Source organism: Telmatherina bonti, assembly GCF_933228915.1.
Source record: "Telmatherina bonti genome assembly, chromosome: 9".
Lineage (NCBI taxonomy): Eukaryota > Metazoa > Chordata > Actinopteri > Atheriniformes > Telmatherinidae > Telmatherina > Telmatherina bonti.
The window spans coordinates 32,968,411-32,987,626 of record NC_136627.1 but is presented as its reverse complement, the minus strand read 5'-3'; the positions used below and the strand labels follow the sequence as shown (position 1 = coordinate 32,987,626).

General features: G+C 41.2%; 1 protein-coding gene across 2 annotated transcripts in view; it reads right to left on the bottom strand.

Annotated features, from left to right (window-relative positions):
- The window catches only part of slc8a2b (solute carrier family 8 member 2b), a gene marked incomplete at both ends in the record, with an annotated part of 47,657 nt that extends 38,025 nt beyond the window's left edge, over positions 1 to 9,632 (bottom strand). The window contains 6 exons of one of the 2 annotated variants that reach the window (XM_079246873.1): positions 248 to 443; positions 722 to 847; positions 2,922 to 3,299; positions 3,458 to 3,685; positions 4,052 to 4,189; positions 9,252 to 9,632. In XM_079246873.1, the coding sequence (XP_079102999.1) occupies positions 248 to 443; positions 722 to 847; positions 2,922 to 3,299; positions 3,458 to 3,685; positions 4,052 to 4,189; positions 9,252 to 9,632 (1,447 nt within the window). The remainder of the gene's footprint in view (positions 1 to 247; positions 444 to 721; positions 848 to 2,921; positions 3,300 to 3,457; positions 3,686 to 4,051; positions 4,190 to 9,251) is intronic. The other variant, XM_079246874.1, reaches the window with a different exon arrangement.
- Between the last annotated feature and the right edge of the window lie 9,584 nt (positions 9,633 to 19,216).

The window sequence follows — 19,216 nt, the reverse complement described above, 5'->3', positions numbered from 1 at the left end:
TCTGACTGAAGGAAAGTCCATCAGTTTGACTGGTTTTAATGTGTTTGGGAGTTTAAATCAAATGTGAAAAATGAACTATGTGCTTATAAAACTGATCAAAGACTGAAACATTTTTAGAATAAATGTTAAAGTATGGACTTCAATGTGAAGAAATGAAATATGTTATAGATTATTAGCACCGCAGTTTTAGATTCTTAACTTATTCATGTGAACTCATCATCAGCTCATGACTTATTCATGCCGCTACCTTGACAGACGACAGTCAGCATCAGAACGCCGCAGTTTTCCATGCACTGACTGTGGGAGCTTTCAAATGAGATGCGGCTGCATACGGCCAGGTCGTCGTCCTCTGGAGCCTCCTCATCTGCCACAACGGTGCGTCGCGCGTGATCAGCTGCATGCTTCTTCAGGACGTTGCCAGCGCCGATCATCATACGTGTTGCCTGAAGGGAAACGGAGAGGAAGAGGAGGATGAAAGGAAGGAAAATGTCTGAGAGGATTATACTTAAAAGAGACATAATCAGATATTGCTAATGTAAAGTCAAGTTTTGCTTGAACTTCGACTCGTGTTCATTAAATATTTGTAATCCAGTTTCATCAGGAGCTGATTCTGAACTTCTGAATTGAAAGTCATTGAACTCATTTATGTCCCTTTGGAGCTCAGAGACGTCATCAGCTTGCAGTGTGCGAGTGTGTGTGTGTATGTGTGTGTTTGTGTTACCTGTATGCGGTAGAAGGCTCTGCTCTTCTGTTGGTGCAGCAGTGCGTAATAATTGGCCAGCTCCACCAGCTGGTCCAACTCTTTATCAGGATATTTCTGCTTCAGCTCCTTCAGGATGCGAATCACCTGCAGCAGACAGGACACAAAGACAGTTCAGGCCTTTGTGATACACATGGTCCAGAGGTGGTTCTTATGGTGGATGAATGGCATTAAAATCACAGCCTCACCTGTAAAAAGCTTAAGACTCCAAAGCAAGCTCCTGTCAGCCAATAAAATCGACTAACCCGACCATTTAAGATTGTAAGGGGTCAGTTCTGTTTATGGTCTTTTTCTTTTAGAGAGTAGGACAGTAAAACCGTTTATGATTTCATCCATCATCAACATCAGCAACATTACAGGAAACATTTAAACCAAGTTTTCTTTTTATTTCTTTTAATGAGAATTATTTCCACTTTGAGCCTCATAATTTACTCTCTATAGAACTTTTATTTGTTCATTGTTCAGTCCATTATTATTGCTTGGCCCTGTCCTGTTTGCCTGCTGGCGGTTTGGTAAATTCACCTAAACAACATCATGAATCTGCACCAAAGGACTTTACAGTCTGTTATCAGTTCAGACAAAACTGGTTTCACAAATAGAGCAACTACTCTTTTTTTACAGCAGATTGTAAACTGGTGTAAAAGCAGATCCTTTCAGCATTATTTCCTTTACAGCTTCCTCGACTGACACCTCGACTAATTTCACAGATGGATGACAGAAAAACTGCTGAACAAAACATCCAACTTAATGATCTGTTATTCTGCATCATGATTCTGTCATTTTCACCACAGCAGAAATGTTATCTAGAAATTTGTTGGCAAACCTTTCAAACAGATTAATTAATGTGTGTGTTGTGAACAACTTTAAGCTTCATGCACTGTGAGTTGAAGAGAAGCTCTTCACTACCAGCTGCGTTTCAGAGACTTTTTGTATTTTTCCCAGTTCATAAAAAGCTCAGGAGCATTAAAAGTCTGCAGCTGAGACATGGAAGGATGATGCAGAGTTAACATCTACCTTTAACATGCATTACTCTCTAATACAAATGTTTAATTAATTTAGTTTTCTTTCACACTTACAAAAAAGACTAAATGACTGCAGATATTATAAGTGTGTCCTAAGAGCCGTCTTTCTGCTTTTATTTGCCCCGCAGTGTTCCGGGTTTTGGCTAATCTTCACACTCATGAGATTTTACTTTAGAGAATATTCATAACATTATAACCTTAAAGCTCTGTGATTCTGGTTTGATGGTGGACATTAATTCTGGAGCTGACATTTCCCTGCAGTGTTCAAAGACTGAGAAAGCACACTCTTTTCTTCTCAGATCATCACTTTACAGCAGGATTACAGCGATGCATCACATGCCAGCAACTGGATATCAACACACTGCGAGCCATGGCTGATTCAGCAAATAAACACAAGAGGACGTTATTGGAGGAAAAGAGGACAGGAAAGAAATATATAGACAGAGAAAGAGATAAGACAAAGGTCAACATCTGACTGACTTTTACTGGCTGGAGATGTCTCAAAGAAGACACAGGATGCAAGATGAATAATAGCTATTTCTGGGGAACACAGTGTGAAAATCTGACTTTTTAATATATATTTAATGTCAGAGTAATCCCAGAACACACCAACAGCCTTTTCACCCTCACAACTGAGGAAAATGTGACTGATCATAGTTTATCCAGACTCGACACACTCTCTTTACTTTGTTGTTTGGTGTGAGGTTGTTGTAAAAAACTGAAAAGTGTCACCATCAGTCAACAAAGAAACAATTAACAGTTATTCAACTTGTACGCCAATAATATCTAATAACTACTCTTCTAACACCTGAAAGGAGAGAAAGACATGACAGCAGGAAGAGTTAATTGGCCTCCATCAAATAAAAACACCCAAAACTCAGCTGAGGCTTGTGCAGCGACTCGACTGCAGCTGACCACAATGGTCTGGAGTGGACCAATGAAAACTTGATTAAAGGAAGCTTTTAATTCCATGAGAATTTGTCTCTGTGCTTACTCAACAAGCCCGTGCATTAACAGGTAAAACTGCAGAGAAAAGGTATCTCATTCGCTCCTCACCTTTTGGGATGCCAGCCTTTGTTCTGTATTTACTGGCATGAGGTCTAATGTGTTTTATCAAGCTTACTGCTTCTGCCTCTCACCTCTTTGCGACTCTCGTCCAGCTCCTTGCTGCTCTCCACATTGACCATTGCACTGTTGGAGTTGGGCAGGTTGCCCCCGGCTGCCATGGCTGCTGCTCCAATGTTATTGGCTGCAGCACCAGCTGTGCCATCCTGAGCGCCACCGCCATCAGCAGGAACCACAACGCTCCCTCTGGGTGGGAACTTGCCGTCTACAATCATTTCCATGCCACCTTTGTTGGGAGTCAAATCTCCCTCAGTTTCCACAACGATGCCGTGGCGTTTGTCAGCACGGTAACGCTTCCCCATGTACTTATAGAAGAGTAGGCGGCGGTCAGCGATCCAAGCCAGGATTACACACACTGGGAAGTAGAGGAGGGTCACCAGGGCCTCCCAGACCTGAAACCACAACATCGAAAGAATAACGACAACCAAAATGTCTCCGCTGCACATTGAACTCTTATAAAGGCAAGGCCTTAATAGACTACATCACCTGCCGAGAGTAAAGGCTGCTCGGTAAACTGATGCAGAGAGGCATTAGCTGCCAGTTGACTCACCTCGACGACGCCTGGAGACATGACAGACAGGATGAGGTAGAGCCAGATGTAGGCGAAGATGCTCCAGAAAGCAGTGATGAAGAACACCCTGAGGTGTTTGATCTTGCGTGACTCCCCATTGGGGATCGTCCACACACAGATCCCGATGATCACAAACATGTTGAAGGCGGCACTGCCGACGATGGTTCCCGGTCCCAGCTGACCTGCCTCAAAGCCATGACCGCACACCTGCAAAGTTTCAGGGCGGAACGTTTACAGGCGGGGGAGGGGAAGAAGAGCAGGAAGACTTAATATACATTTTATTACAAAAAAAACCAAAAAAAAAAAACCCATGACAGCAAGTCACTGCAAGTCATTAGTCTGATGCTGATGTAGAAAAACTGAAGAGTGTGTTTAATTACACAGGTATAATTAGAAAATAAGCAACAGTTTGGAAATATTTGACTTTTAGCTGAAAGTTTTACTTTTCAATCACAACTTCAGAAATGTTTAGATTTCTGACACATTACATAAAAAAATAATAGATTTCCTGTGTAGTATGTTTAGATGTGTGTGCGTGTGTGTGTGTGTGTGTGTGTGTGTGTGTGTGTGTACCTCTATAACAGACAGCAGTATCTCTGGCGCGCTGGAACCCAAAGCCATGAGTGTCAGATTGGAAACGGTTTCGTTCCAGATGCGAACTATTGCCACTGATGTTTCCCCGTTAGGCATAGTGATGGTCACTTCCTTCTCCTGTTGGCGGACAAATGCACACCACACACACACACACACACACACACACACACACACACACACACACACACACACACACACACACACAGAAACAACAGTTAAACTGAATGAAGACAATCTCAGATTATTTTTCCTAATTCTTTGAGCCTTCTGTTGAAATACAAGAAATTAGTGTGTTTTCTGATTTTCTTTAGGTTTGATGCACATTCTTATGCGGGGAGCCGAACGTGATCTTGGTTTTGATTCATAATTGCAGGGGTACTCAGTTTGGTACAACAAAGGCTGCAAATCCAGCAGGTTATTCCTGTTTAAGCCCAGTTAGATATATATATAAAAAATGGATCGAACAGCCTATCGGGTTCTGGACAATGACTCACTAATTTAAGTCAGCTCTGTTGGAGCAGGGATACACAAAAAGCCTGCTGGATTGTGGTCCTCGTAGGACCAAATTGAGTATCTCTGCCTTCTGGTCTGTTTATTCGATATGTTGAGGGACCAAAGATAGACTAAAACCTGATATGTCAGGGAAGCTCTGGTTGGGTCCAGAATAAAACAGACAAACCAAACAGGACAAGAGTTGAGAAATTCATGAGTTTTTAAAAGTTAATTCTGCACTTTTAGATTATTTTGGATTTTGGATTAGCGACATAAACAATTATACTAACTAACAAGAGGCTGACTTCTGGTATAAACCTGCAATTTCTTGTTGTTAAGCATGCTGTCCTCATTCAGGAGTTTATTAACTTCATCAGGCAGGTGCAGGAAGAAACAGCATTTGCATGTCATTGCTAAAAAAAAAACAAACAAACTAAACAAAAACAAACGAAAAAAACAAGGAAAAGTTTGGATCCATTCAGAACAGGATCGTGATTGCTGGACCCAAACTCATTTGTTGTGCATGAAGGCTGGAGGCTAAAGTTCAGATGTCAAACCTGCTACCAGCTCAGAAAGACTATGTGTATCTCTATCAGTTACAAACAAAAATAAAAAACACATCAAGCACCCATCAGTAACTTTCTGTTCTAGTTTAGGTTGCAGATAAATATTCTGGGCACAGAATGATATTTTCTCACAGACGCCACCAACAGACTCAAGACAGCATAGTGTGGCAATGATAGACAGGCTACTTGTCAGAGTCTTTGCAAAGAAAAACTCTGGAAATAATTATTTAAAAAAAACATGGGAAAGTTGGGAAATAGGAGTCCTAAAACAAATCCCAACTGTTAAAACTCAGGTGTTACTAACAATAACAGCTTGATCAGCCGTTTATATCTGCAGACAGACAATAACACAATTTAGCAGAAGAACTGAGAGATTAGGGTTAGGGTTAGGGTTTTTTAAGATGAAAAACAACTTTAACTTCGTAGTTTGAGCAGAAACGTTCTGACTGACAGAAACCAGATAGAGGTGTGTACTGTGAGAGCTCTGAGTGTCAACAAGACTAGAAAAGTCCTGTATATTATAAGCTATATGCTATAAACACACATATGTATGTATGATTCCTGTTCCTCCACTATGAACACTCTTGACATCAGAGTGTGTATGGTTCTGTGTATGGTTCCTGCTGCCTGTGTCATGTTACTCTGAATGCCTCAAAAGCTTGTCCTGATGTACTCCACTGCATTCACAGTGTGTGTGCACCGCACTGACGAATCCTCATGACGCACAGGAAGAGCATTAAAAAACACACCTACACCTACCCACACACACTGAGACTGAGGTCACAGCTGGGCAGGCTGAGGGGTTGCTGTGGTTACCACAGAGATGAATTTTGCGACACCAGCCCAAATATTTATTTGTACTGACCTTGATGAGGAGGAGGCTGTCTTCTTTAACTCTTTTACCATCTCCTCTCTGCTCTCTGCTACCCAGTCGATCATCGTGCTGCCCCTCTCTTTGCTTCCATCTTATCTGACAAATTTTCCATGATGGCAATCCAAATGCAATTTGTTCCACCTCTTTCTATCTATTGAGCCCAAAGGAATGAGTTAGATACAATGAGACAGCTCCTGTGGAAGGACAATCTTGGCCAAATAGCTCCAAAGAAAATAATTCATGACACTATTACTGGGAGTGAATGTAAATGAGACATGGTCCTCAGACGTGACGGGAAAGGGAGAGTTTAAATAATTTGGGGTCTGGTTCATAAATTGAGGGACAAAAGAAATGGACAGAGGTGGGAAATGAAAATATTTGGATTGGGCTTAGCTGTCGTAGTGAAACCTGAACTGAGGTACGAGGAGAAGTTGGTCCCTGTTTGGACCCTTTTCCATGGTCATGACCATAGGCGGTATATAAAAGATGGACGGAGCCTCCGTGACGTCAACCATAGGTTTCTGAAGAGCTGAAATGAAGGTCGGTGGGTGGGTCTTGGCAGAAGCATGCGTGTCATCTCTCCCGGAAAATACAAATATGGGCAAAGAGGTAGAGCTGAGAGGGGGGTGGATGACTGACATCAAGTGAACTCCGAGTTTTCTGTAGCTAAGAGCTAACTGAGCTAACCTGGAGATAACAGGAGCTAACCAGCTAACGGAGGTAAGCGGGCTAAAGCTAAGTCACATTGTTAACTGACTAAAAACCGCGGTTGTTCTACGTTCTTCTGACTTGAAGCGGGAGATCAGGTACCTGTCAATCAAAAGGACACACCTCTAAATATGCCAAATTTCGAGATTAAATTTCTTTTAAACGGGCGAGTTAGAAAAAAATCACTCCCCCCACAGTTGTCATGAAGGTAAACCTGACCTATTAAACCTAAAATGGATTTTTGAACCAGGCTGTAAACATGTTTATTTCTGCTGTCAAGTTGGTCTTTTTAACATGGGAGTCTATGGGGATTTGCAGCCAGCCCCTAGAGGATGAAGGGGGAAATGCAGTTTTATGCACTTCCGCATAGGCTTTACTTTTAACCACTGGAGGCTCCGTCCATCTTTCATATATGGTCTATGGTTGGGACATGTTGGTAGTGGCTACAAGAATGACGTTGCAAATACAAACAGGAAAAGTGGATCTGAAGAAATGCAGCCACCGCTCCTCCTCATCAAAGCAAGTACCTGAGGTGGTGACGGACATCTGGGCTGGTAACCAGGGTAGGGGTTTGGACATTTCCTACTGAGAGGAGGCTTTGCGGCAGATCCAGAATTTAATTTACAGCTGATTTGGGAAAATCTCTGTGTTGCTCTGTAAGACCTGGAGGAGGTTGTTGGCAGAAGAAGGTCTGGGTATTTCTGCTCAGGCTGTTCCCCTGCAGCCTAAATCCAGATGAGCGGCAGAGAATGGAAAAAAAAATCCTGCTTTTTGGTGTCTCAGTAAGTTTCCCTGCAGCTTATTCTTTCCGTATTTAATATTCCCAGTTTCTACCCAGTTAAGCTGCCTGTCTCTTTCTAGCAGTTTCACTTTGGAGCCCTGAGATCTTTGGGAGGCCGTGAATGAAATCTGGATTGTAAAGACACGACTTTGTGCAGCCGTTTCTCAGCTTTCTAGGCCGGATTCTCACCATGTCTGGAGTTCAGGTGTGAGAGCAGTTCGGCTGCTTCCTTCGCTGTCCTGCTTCCCTGATAGTTGATCGTCCTGCAAACCGGACTCAACTCATCTCTCCAGATCATCCTCTGACACGACCAATGTTAACCTGTCTTCTACAGTTCATCTCTTCTCTATTTGTAGACATACTTGTTAAGTAGTTAAATATGTGTTTTCCTGATCATTCAGTCACATTCTGATCCTCCTTCCCTCATCCCTGCTTCACAGCTAACCTGGCTTCTTTACCTCCACCTGCTTTAAATCCCACCACCTCCTCCTCCCTCCATTCACTGAGAACAAACCGCGTCCTTCCTCTCTTTTTTTCTCTTCCTGACTTTCATGTCTCCTTACAAACAACTCAAACTACATCCAAACCTCTGAGGATTCCTCTTTCTCTGTCTGTTTTTGTCTGCAGTGCTCAACCTCAACACCATTACAGGCCACCAGGGACAACACACACAAACACACACAGCTGTGCGCCTGCAAAAACGTTGTTCCGGCTCTGTTGAGGGTCATTCAGTGTATTATAAGGTATTAATGGATGGACTGAAAATCTCTGTCGACCTTGTTCGGTATCCTGGGTGCTGACTGACCTCGACCACAACAAACACTTCTGAATCATTTGTGGCAAAACAACGCCTTTGAAAAGGTTCTCATGAAGGGTGTTTATTTTAGGATTTTTCTTCGAGGTCAGCAAACAGGAGGAGTGACAGATTTCCCAATTCTACGTTAGTGAAAGGAATCATTTACTTTTGCTTACCTTATTCATCCCCAAGGGGAAATACCATTAAATAGGATTCATACTAAAACTGTATTTATACAAAAAAAAAAAAAAAAAAAAAAGCCAAAAATAGTTTGATTTTTTCAGCTTATCCTCACATTAAGCTCTCTTTATGAATCAAAGCCCACCTGGAAATGTTGGCATTATCTCCTGCACCCTGCCTGCTCATATTTGACTGTAAACGGTCCAAAGCACCTGCATGTTTGCAGAGCAGGAAGTGTATGTGGCCACCGAGTCACTCTTCACTTGGTCATTGGAACTGACAGCGACATTCAGTTTGTTTCCTGAGCTGAGAACATCATTTATTCCGTTTTCTTTCATTATGATGAGTGATTAGAATAAGCTGCATAGTGATTGTGTGAGAGATCACAATGATTTTGTTTTCCCATTTTGTACATTGAGTAGAACTGGCAATGAGCAATATATTAGTGGCCATTGTGCAGTTTTATTGATGTACTTTATTATGCAGCACACTTTGCAATTTGCACGTTAATTCAGATCATTGTTGATGTATAACTCTGTATTTGATCATTATTGTGCACTTTAATCTCTTGTTATTGTTATTGAGACTAAAGATGGAAATTAGGTTTGCTATATTTTGGTATGTTTACATTTATATGTTCATTAACATGCATTGTCCCTTTAAAAAAAACAAAAATAAACTGTTATCGTTCTTTCACACAGAGCACACTAGTTTTTATTGTCCTATTTATCAGTAAAACCTCTGAAAATGAGGCTGAACTTTCTCTTTAAACTCTGTCTTACCTGTGATGTGATGACTTCTATGGATGCCATGAAGCGATCAGCAATGATGGACACTCCCAGGAACATATACATGAGCGACACGAAGTAGACCACGGCTCTGGCCACCTGGTAGCCGAGTCCAGGCCGGTTGGGCTCCCAGACGGGAAGCAGGATTCCGGGTTTGCACACCGTCTCCTCTTCACATTTGTCATTACTGCCAAGTCCCGTGCTGTTTCCATAAGACAGGGAGGGCGGGAAGGAGGAGGGGAAGGTGGAGGGCAAGACGGTTCTTATCTCCGGAATGATACTTGGCTCACTACGCTGGGACTCCGGCTGGCAAGGAGGCAGGGGGAGGAGGAAGAGGAGGAAGAGAAGAAGAGGTGGAGAGGCAAAGAAAGACATGGTGCTCCTCAGTTCCGACAAGCAGCAGGAGGGAAGGATGATGAAAAAGACGATGGGATCAGGCGGAGATGGGATCTGGAGACTCTGGGTAGAGCTGAGAGTGGTGCAGTTTGCTCACCTGCAGTCAGAGAGAAGAAGGAAAGATCAAATAAGTTTATTAGAAAGGGGAAACATGTAAAACCTAAATGTAAAGAAACAACTAACTGAGAGGATAAAAGAGTTGTGAAAAATGTGTTGAACTGAGCAGTGAAACATTTTATGGAGTCAAAAAAGCAGAACCGAAGTAGACCGTAACTAACAGACTAGAAAAACTTCTAAAGTTAAACAAATCTGGTTGCATGTATGATTTCAGGATAAGTAGCAAGGCGTGTTTTATCAGTCAGGTAACGTGTAGTTCTGCACAAGCAGATGAAAGAGAACAATGAAGCTCAGCATATTTCCAGCTGTTCTGTATGCACACAGTGCACTGAACCAAACACAAGAAATATACATCGGATCCTTCAGCTCCACACGATGCTGCTTACGGAACGGCGGCGGCTCAACTTAATGAGACACAATATGTCTGGTTTGTTTGATTTTTAAGGTTCTTTAAGTAATGCTAACCTGCAGTTTCAGGTCATGATTTCATATCTACAGCATATGTCGGCCATCTGACAAGAATATATACTGTAACAGGAATATTGCATGTGCACTGTGTCTATACATGCATGTACTTATATCTCTACTTATGATGTCTCATAATCATTTAACAATATGCAATGATATAAAACCACAAAGTGACTTTTCATTCTGACTTTTTGCTTTCATTAATAAATAGGCAGGTGTGGAAAATGGATGAATTGAATCAAATCAAACAAATTTGAACAAATATTTTTTTTTCAGATTTTTGTTTTTCCTGAAAACAAAAGAAGAAATTTAAGTGTCCAAAAAACTGGTTTTATCATGACAAGTTATCGGAAGAATTTCAGAACAAGAGATTTTGTGTCTCCATCTCCGGATCAGAAATCTGTAGACCTACAGAAGACTTCTATGTTTGATGGCGCAGAAGTGAAGATTACATTCCTGCAATAACTTCAACAACAGAAGCATCCGGTGGCGTCATCAAACAATGTGCAGAGAGCTTTGAGACATGCCAGCAGAACGAGGTTACAACCGCATCAGCGAGGTTACCATCGCTGCATCTTCTCCTGAAATTCAGCAAATCGCTGAATCTTAAAGACGCTGGAACTGAAGTGATGAACTGAGCTGCTTCAATCTGTCTGTCTTGTTCTTGTGGGTTGAAACAGCCAAGAAAATCATCTGCTTTTCACTGACTCGTGTTTGCTTTTACGTGTAATGTTCACCCCTTTAATACACCCATTTATTCAAGCTTTGACCTTAAGAAAGTCAATCTGAGTGAAAGAAACAGATGAAAAGTGTAATTCAGAGCAGAAGATGTGATTCAGCAGCGACTCTGGCTGCCTATTCATACCAGTGAGTCACTAGTACGCAAAAACTTAAACAGAAATGAAAAAGTAAAGAAAGTTAGAGAATGATGTGGCTGCAGAGATGCAGAATATTCTGATGCCATGAAAAGAAAGAAAGTGAGGATGACGTGAGGAGAGGTAAGAAAAAAGCATTAAAAATGTTTGTGTTTTCTGAGTCATTACAGAATAAATAATCTTTTACTTCTCTTTAAAAAAAAGATGAGAAAGAAATGAGTAGAAGAGATTAAATGAAGGCAATAAAGAAAACAACAAGATGTACAAAACAAAAAGGTGAAAAACTACATGAAAAGATGATTAATGATCTTCTTCTGAGGTAAATGGTCTGACATAACGGCTAATGTTTGCTACGATCACCCATCCCACACTGGTACTGGAAAGCTAACTAAACTGAGTGGAACTGAATAGAGCCAAGAGGAGGGAAAGAAGGTTATAAAATAGTTACTTAAACTGGGAATTTATCAGATCAGGTTGCAGATATAATATTAGGATTTTGTTAGAGCAAAGCAACAAAGGCAGTGAGTCTTGAGTTGTTGGTTTTGCTTTTCAGTCACAACTTCTGAAAAATATCAGCTTTATTGGGAATTCAGCTGCATCGATGCTAACTGGGCCTGGAGTTTGCATGAAGATGGACTTTGCAGCTTTTGCTGATCATGAAACCTTTTTAAGAGACTTTACCGATTTGACCTGAAGGTTTTCTTCTAATTGCTTTTTAAAAGTCTTAAACAGACAAACAACTTTATTAATTTTCTTTATTTTCCAGTCTCATGTGAGCGTGTTTAATGATACATCTCTCTACAGCAGTTGGCCTTTAATGCCGTTTTTGCTGGATTGGAAAAGCTGCCGTGCTTGTCATGTCGTGGCTAAAGTTACGTTTTGGTCACGAACAGGCCTTCTGGGATTAGGAGTAAAGGAATGCGTTATGGTGATGATAAGTCCCTGATACACGCTGATACAAAAAGAAACACGCATGTTTGGGCAGGAAAGCCTGACTCTTCCTGCCAGTTGGTGAGATTTAAACCTCAGCGTGAGCCCAAAGGATGGACAGATGGACTGAACGGGGTTATGTCAGAACACACTTCTGAAGGCACAGAAAAGCATTTTTATTAAAACTAGGACTTCATAAAGCCTGCAGATGATCTAAATGTGGTACTTTTCTGTAGAAAGTAGCGGCTTCCTGCTGTTGTGTGACCTCCAACAAGGTCAGACTCTGCAAATGTTGGAGGCTCCCTGGATAAACTTTTCATGACAAACATCAAACATCCGGCCTGATGAGTCCAGTGTTTGGACTCTGTGTGGTTTTAGTTTGGACTAGTCTAACTAGACAACATGTTTATCCTCCTCGTTTGTTCTTGTGTGTCTGCTGAGGCCTGAGCTGAACAGGACACACCAAGCTGCAGAGCTGTTCTGCCAACAAACACAACAGGAATGACACAATCATGCTGTCAGGAAGACAAGTCGTTCCAGGTTTCTGTTGTCCTTTGGACCGTCTCATGTTGGACGGTGAACATCAGCGCTGTTCACAAATGAAACACACAGCGACTGATGAGACTTCTGGCAGTTTAATAATAAAAATAATTCTGTCTCTGAATTAATCTGACTGACTGTCCAACAAGCAATATCAGCAGTGAAATCATGTAAACAAGCCTGTCACCCCGTCTGACTGTTGATGAGAAGGAACTTTTGATTCGCGAGTAAAGAAATTAAGTTCCATCTGGCTGAACATGAACTTTGCTGCTTAAACTCGAACGTCTGACTTGAAATTCTCCATTTTCATCATGCAGACATAGTTCTGAAGACTGTGACAGAGAATAAGTTGAGAAAGAATAAAATGATTAGATTTGCACTATCAGTGTAAATCAAGTGATTGGTACTGTATTTATTTCTCCAGGTTTATAGATCCTGCATCCTGTCAATCTGAGCCAGCTCAGGATGGGGAAAGGAGTTGATTAGAAGATTCAATGCAACTCCCTTCTAGAAAGATAATACATTTTCAATTAATCATAATAAACACAGTATAAATTAGACTCATCTGGGTCACATAATGGATTTATTTAGATTATTAGACAACAATGAGTTGGGACGAAACTGGATCGTGTCTGAAAAAAACTGCTGTGAATTGGCAAATAAAAATACAAATAAAGCCAATTGAACAGAACATCTGATTGTATTTTCTTTTATTTTTAATCATTAGGGAGAACTAGAAGAAGCTGAAGCATAGAGGGGGTGAATGGGAAATAAAGAAATGGAATGGTGATCTTGGAAATTCAAAGAGTCAAAAGGGTGGAGAGGAGTGGATCAGAGGTGTGGAGTGATCAGAGAGTGATGGATGGAGCTTTGGAGGCAACGAGGTGGAAAGAATTAAAAACAGCTGGATTAAAGGGTGATGGGCAGCGGAGGCAAGGAGTAACAGGCGGACATAAGGAAACATCGGTGGGAAACCATACGGGCCGTTTGTTGCAGGGATGTTCAGTCTACAATATGGTTTGCTGAACATTCACCATATATGTTTGTAAAAAAAACAGCTACATAGAAACGGCATCATGCAGACTTTGTTTGATCTGTTGATGCTGCAAACAGATTCTCTTATCAATGCTGTCCAAGCAAATAAATATTTCATATCCTATATTTGTTATTCTTTTAAATGATAACGCAAAAAATGTTATGAAATGTCGCTAATAACCAGTTAAATACATCATGTCACAGTAAAATACGTCTGTAGGAGCAGAAGAGGTAGGTGGTGGAAAAGAGGAATGAGAAGAAAAAGAGTGTATGAAGAAATGAATGATTGGTGTGTGTGTGTGTGTGTGTGTGTGGGAGGGGGGGTGTAAAGAGGGCTAGTTAGGTAATAAATAGAGGAGTGAAGGGGTTGGAGGAGGGGAAGCCTAGTGAGGATTTGAAGTCCTAAATCTGTTTGAAGTGTTCAATAGGAGTACCGCTGCAGTGTGTTGTCATGGTAACCAGGGGAGATTTCTGGTAGGGTGATCGATCAGGAGGGTGAGTTCAGGTGATAGAGAAGGAAAGAAAGAGAGGCAGATACTGAGAGGGGAAAAAGGGAGAGAGTCCTCATTTATCATCACACACAAGCATGAAAAGCACACACACACACACACACACACACACACACACACACACACACACACACACACACACACACACACACACACACACATTTATATCCTGAAACAACTTACAGTGCAAGAAGCTCCTGTTTCACATCATGAACACGAATAAAACTCAACATTTCTGAATCTCTGACATACACACACTTTCTGTTTAGTTTAGTCTTTTAACCAAAAGTTGTTGTTTAGGTAAAAAAAAAAGCATTTGTTTTTAAAGTAGCACAACTTTCAGCAGCTTCCTGAAGCCGAGAAACCATCCAGGAGCATCGTGTTACTGCTGAGTTTTGCTTTACACACACTGGCAACTGGATATCAACACACTGGCTGATTAGAACACACATCGAGGCTGAGTGTTCAAAGAAACAGCCTAAAGTTCTGTAACATGTCTGTAAGTGTAGCTGGTCACAGTCCTACCGGTTTCTCACAAAGCATCGATGTGTGACTGATGCACTGAGGAAGTTGCTCTGTTACTTAAAGGCTACTGTTTTTGCTTGTATTTAAGACTAGCAGGAAACATAAAATGCACCATTTTCTGCCAACTGGGTTCGAGTTACGAGCAGAAGTTCCAAAATTCCTCTGTGCTCAATATAAAGTCATAACATTTTGCAGCTGTAAATGTTCGGGAATAATTCCAGAGTTTGTATTTGTAAATCAAGCTTGGTCATTCAGGTCTGTGAGTGGTTAGAAAAGGGTTTGCAGGGTTGTAAGAAACATTTGTAAGGAAAGTTTTCTGTTCAGTAACAGATGCAGAATTCGGTCCTTCTTCTTATCTGATTGGATGATGACAAATCAAACTGTCCAATCAGAGAGCAGACGGCTTCTTGTTCTCCTGAATCTCTGCAGGCTCTTATAGAGGAGTAAATAGATTTCAAAGACAGAGTTTTATTTTCTTTTTAGGGCCATACGAGCCCTTTTTTTACCTTAAACTTCCCAGGCAGATGTTATTTCTGTACGGGGTAACCACGGAGACGATGTCATCGGCTGTGACTGAAACATTTTAAGGAAATCAGTTCTTATTTTCAGGCCATTTATAACTAATCACATCATAGCTATGAGTTTCTTTTTCCTTGAATTACTGGTAATTGACCATCCTAAATGTTACCGACTGAAAGTTAAAGTTTTATTCGGTCAGTTACAGCTCCGAACACATTGGCTGTCAGAGATAAGAGAAAACACAAGCCTCTGTGTCTGTAGGCCAGAAAAAGATTTATAAAAACTTCAGCAAAAATCCATAAAAGTTGAAATTACAGAGGAAAAAAACAGGCTCATGACAGAGATTCAGTGACACAAAACTTATTAAACTCATCTCATTGAATATGATACCATAACCATGTAAACTATATCCGTCCCAGGCAGCGTCTTCTTTTGACTGCCAGGATCTGCAGCAGGTTGAGTTTTAATAAAACAAACAATATGGCGCCTCTGCTGGCGCTTGCATGTGGATGTGTGCCAGCTGAGTCTATCTTCTGCCCTCCTATACTTTCTTAACTTGTAGTGGTTCCAGAAATTGGCCTGCAAGAAATGAATTTTTCTTCAGAGCTGCCAAAACAGATTACATCTAAATCTGAGGATTCTTATGATTATCTGAACAGATGCTGCAGATCACAGACTGAGCAGTGATTGCAATGTAGATTAGCAGTCTGAGTCTTCCTGTGTAAAATTACATTACACACACTGGCATGATGCAATCCTGATATAGCACACACTCTCAGCTGTACACTCCTCCATCTCCCTCCTCGGATCCATCTGATCCACTCCTATAATGCAGTAACAGTAACTGCCTTGGCTAGCTTCTGGCTTTAACCCCCCGTTTATCAGCTCCTCCTGTTCATCCCTCTTCGGTCTGACTTTGTGAACTTGAGGCTGTTACTGGAAGTGTTTTGTAGCACAACATTAGGCTCTGAGGGGCAATGTGTTGTTCTTGTTTATGTAACTAACTCACGCAGGCTAACACAAAAGGACATATTTCGCTGTGTGTTGGTGTGAGGGGGGGGGAATCACAGGCTGACTGGTCATCCGGCTGACGGACAACAGGAGCTGCATCTCACAGGGTTATGAAGGTGATCAAACAAATCTTTGCAGTTGATCTGGCTTCAGCAAACCTGCAGTAAGTTTATCTGCATTCAGAATGATCTCTCTGTCATCTCATTCCAACTTAAAGACATTATATCTCCATCAAACAGTTTATTTTCTCAACATGTGGACAGCAACAGAAAGAAAGCTGGAAGTTATTAGACTGTAAATGGAAAAGAAGTCATGTTTTTGAGGGCTGGATTTTTTTCTTTCTTTTTCTTATTTTGAAACAATTCACATGTTCTGCTTGTGTTTTTTAGTTTGTTCAGTCTTGATATTATTGTGATTTCCTTCTTCTGTTCTGTTTCCTGCTTTACTTTACCTCCTGCTTTATAGTTTTAATCCTGAAGTGTCCTTGCAGAGTTTGCAGTTTGGTTCTCGCATCTTCGTGCAGCTTCACAACAAACACTTGTAAACTGTAGCTGAGGAGACTCCAGTCATTTTATACCCCACTTCTTACACGATCAGCAGTCCTTGGTGACCACCAGGTCAGCTGCAGTCGCTGGGCGGTGCACTTGGACGCACATATTAGCTCCCTTCATGTTCTGTCCTTGAAGCTGTGTGGCTCTCTGAAGATGTTCTGACATCAACTCCTCCAAAACAAACAACATTGTAGATGATTCATTTATAATCCTAAATACAAGCAGCAGGAGTGTAAGTCGGAGGTCCTTCCCACAGCATATCTGTCTCATGTTTGAACTAAAAGAAAGACGGAAATCACTTTTGCTTTTCTTTTGTTTCATCTACACCAACAGCAAATGCCGTTTAATGCTTCAAAATAAAATGTTGGCCATGATAAAGTTACAGTTCAGTATTTTATGTGTTGCCTTGTGGATCAACAGATTTCACATGCAACTCTTCATCTCACCACTAGGAAACACGTATTTTTCTGCTTGGATCAAACCATAAACTTCATCCATTTGTGGTGCAGTTATTGTCTCTGATACGCTTCAAAACTAAAAAAAAAAAGGAAAAAGTGAACTTTGGGTTTTTAAAGCAGCTCTTTGGTGTCCCTAACGAAGACAAGTCCAGCACCTGTGTGGCATCCGTTCTCTTCTCTAAACTCTCTCCAGCCAGTAAAAGTCTGCCTGATGTTAACTCTTATATCTCCCTCAGTTGTTTTTCCTCATTTCCTCTGATGTCATATTTTATTTCATTGATGAATCGTCCATGGTGCATGTTTAAAATGGCCACTATGTCAACATCCTTTGCTGGCATGTGATGTGATAAACCACAATGCTGCTGTAAAGTGATGCTCCAGGCTGGGAAGTGCCGTTTAACTCAGACCAAACTGCTGTCTGCAGAGGCTGCAAATTGGAAATGAATTGTACAGTTTCACCTCTCTGAATTAATTTGCTGACACAAATCTAGCTTAAAGCTTCACACAGCACCTTGTTGTTTTTTCATTGACAAATCTGTACCAGCTAACTAACCTGTACTAATAGATTTAATGCTCAGACAATATGAGGGCCAATAATTTACCAACAAAACACAAATAATCTGCATCTAATGTTCCCCTGAAGACGTTTATGATAAAAGACAGGATCTTCACTTGGAGCTGAATTCAACAAAACGTCAAACAGAAGGAAGATTGATGTGTTTTCTGTCTTCGCTGATTAGCAACACGCGACTTCCTTTTGAACATAACTCGTAGCTACACTGACGCTTTGACACGCAACAATTAATTAGCTGTCAAGATTCAGCGCAGCAGTGATTTGGCTCCTGTTGGTGTTCCTATGACTGCTCCAGGAGTTGTTATAGTCCTGCGTGTTATCAGCTGCTCTCTGCAGCGGCTGCTCGGCCCTTTTTCAGGATTAATAACCTCTCAGGAGAACATCACAGCACCGTCGCTAATGGTGACAAGTGTGCAAAATGTCACGTGGATGTTAAAGTGCTAAGATTTTGATGTACAGATGAAGCAGTCAGTTTGGATTAAATTATCTTAAACCACCAATTTGCAGATAAGAGTTTACTCATAATATCATGTGCGAAGCTGTCAATTTTCATCTCAGGCACAAAGCTGCGTAAACACCCAGTAAGAAGTTCTGACAACCAGTCTGGATCACACATGGTGTCTTATATTTAAAGTCTGGGAGGTTATTGCCACCCCTCTCTCTAGTATTCTCAGAATATCACACAACAACATAAAATCCATCTGGAACTGAATTTATGTAATATGTGCTGAAAACGACTTGCAGTCAAACAGACTCCACAGCAGCAAACACACTAACTTCATTTCCAGAAGATTATGCACTTACAGTAGATTTGATGGCTTGCTGAGGTCATATAGTTTCATAAGGAGCCTCAGAGGAGGCAGCCGAAGCTGCAAAGACTCGTCAAAGTCAGCGTCTGAGCTGATCCTTCTCATCTGTGAATGTGTCTTCCTATGTAGCCTCAAAATCGCTGCAGGTGCATCAGTCTGAATGGTGAAAAATATTTCAGTTCATCAAAGTAAAGGTTTTTACTGCTGCAACACAGAGTCTGATCTGTGTAGAAAAGATTTGCCAAAACATGAATGTTTCTGTCTTTCTGCAAAAGCCAAAACCCACAGCGTAGGGGTTACAGGCCGGAGAACAGGAGAAGTTTCACCAAATAATGGCTGTCACTGCATTTCCTGTGTCACACAAGTAAACAGTTTTTTAGTCGACTTGTCTTCTGGTGTCTTTCTGAATAGATAAAAGTTCCATGATTCATCATCTGACGGTCTTAGTGTCAAACCTCGCTGCAGCAGGTCTGAATAAGTCTGAAAACATCTTTAATTCATTAAAAATCATGAACCTTCAGAATATTGGAAACTTCAGGGCTGCTGGTCAGTCATTATCAAAATGTGCACATCTGAAGTGACGATTATTAACCATCTTCAGGTTGCTGCACTGAGCTGGGAACAGTCTGCACGTGCAGCTCA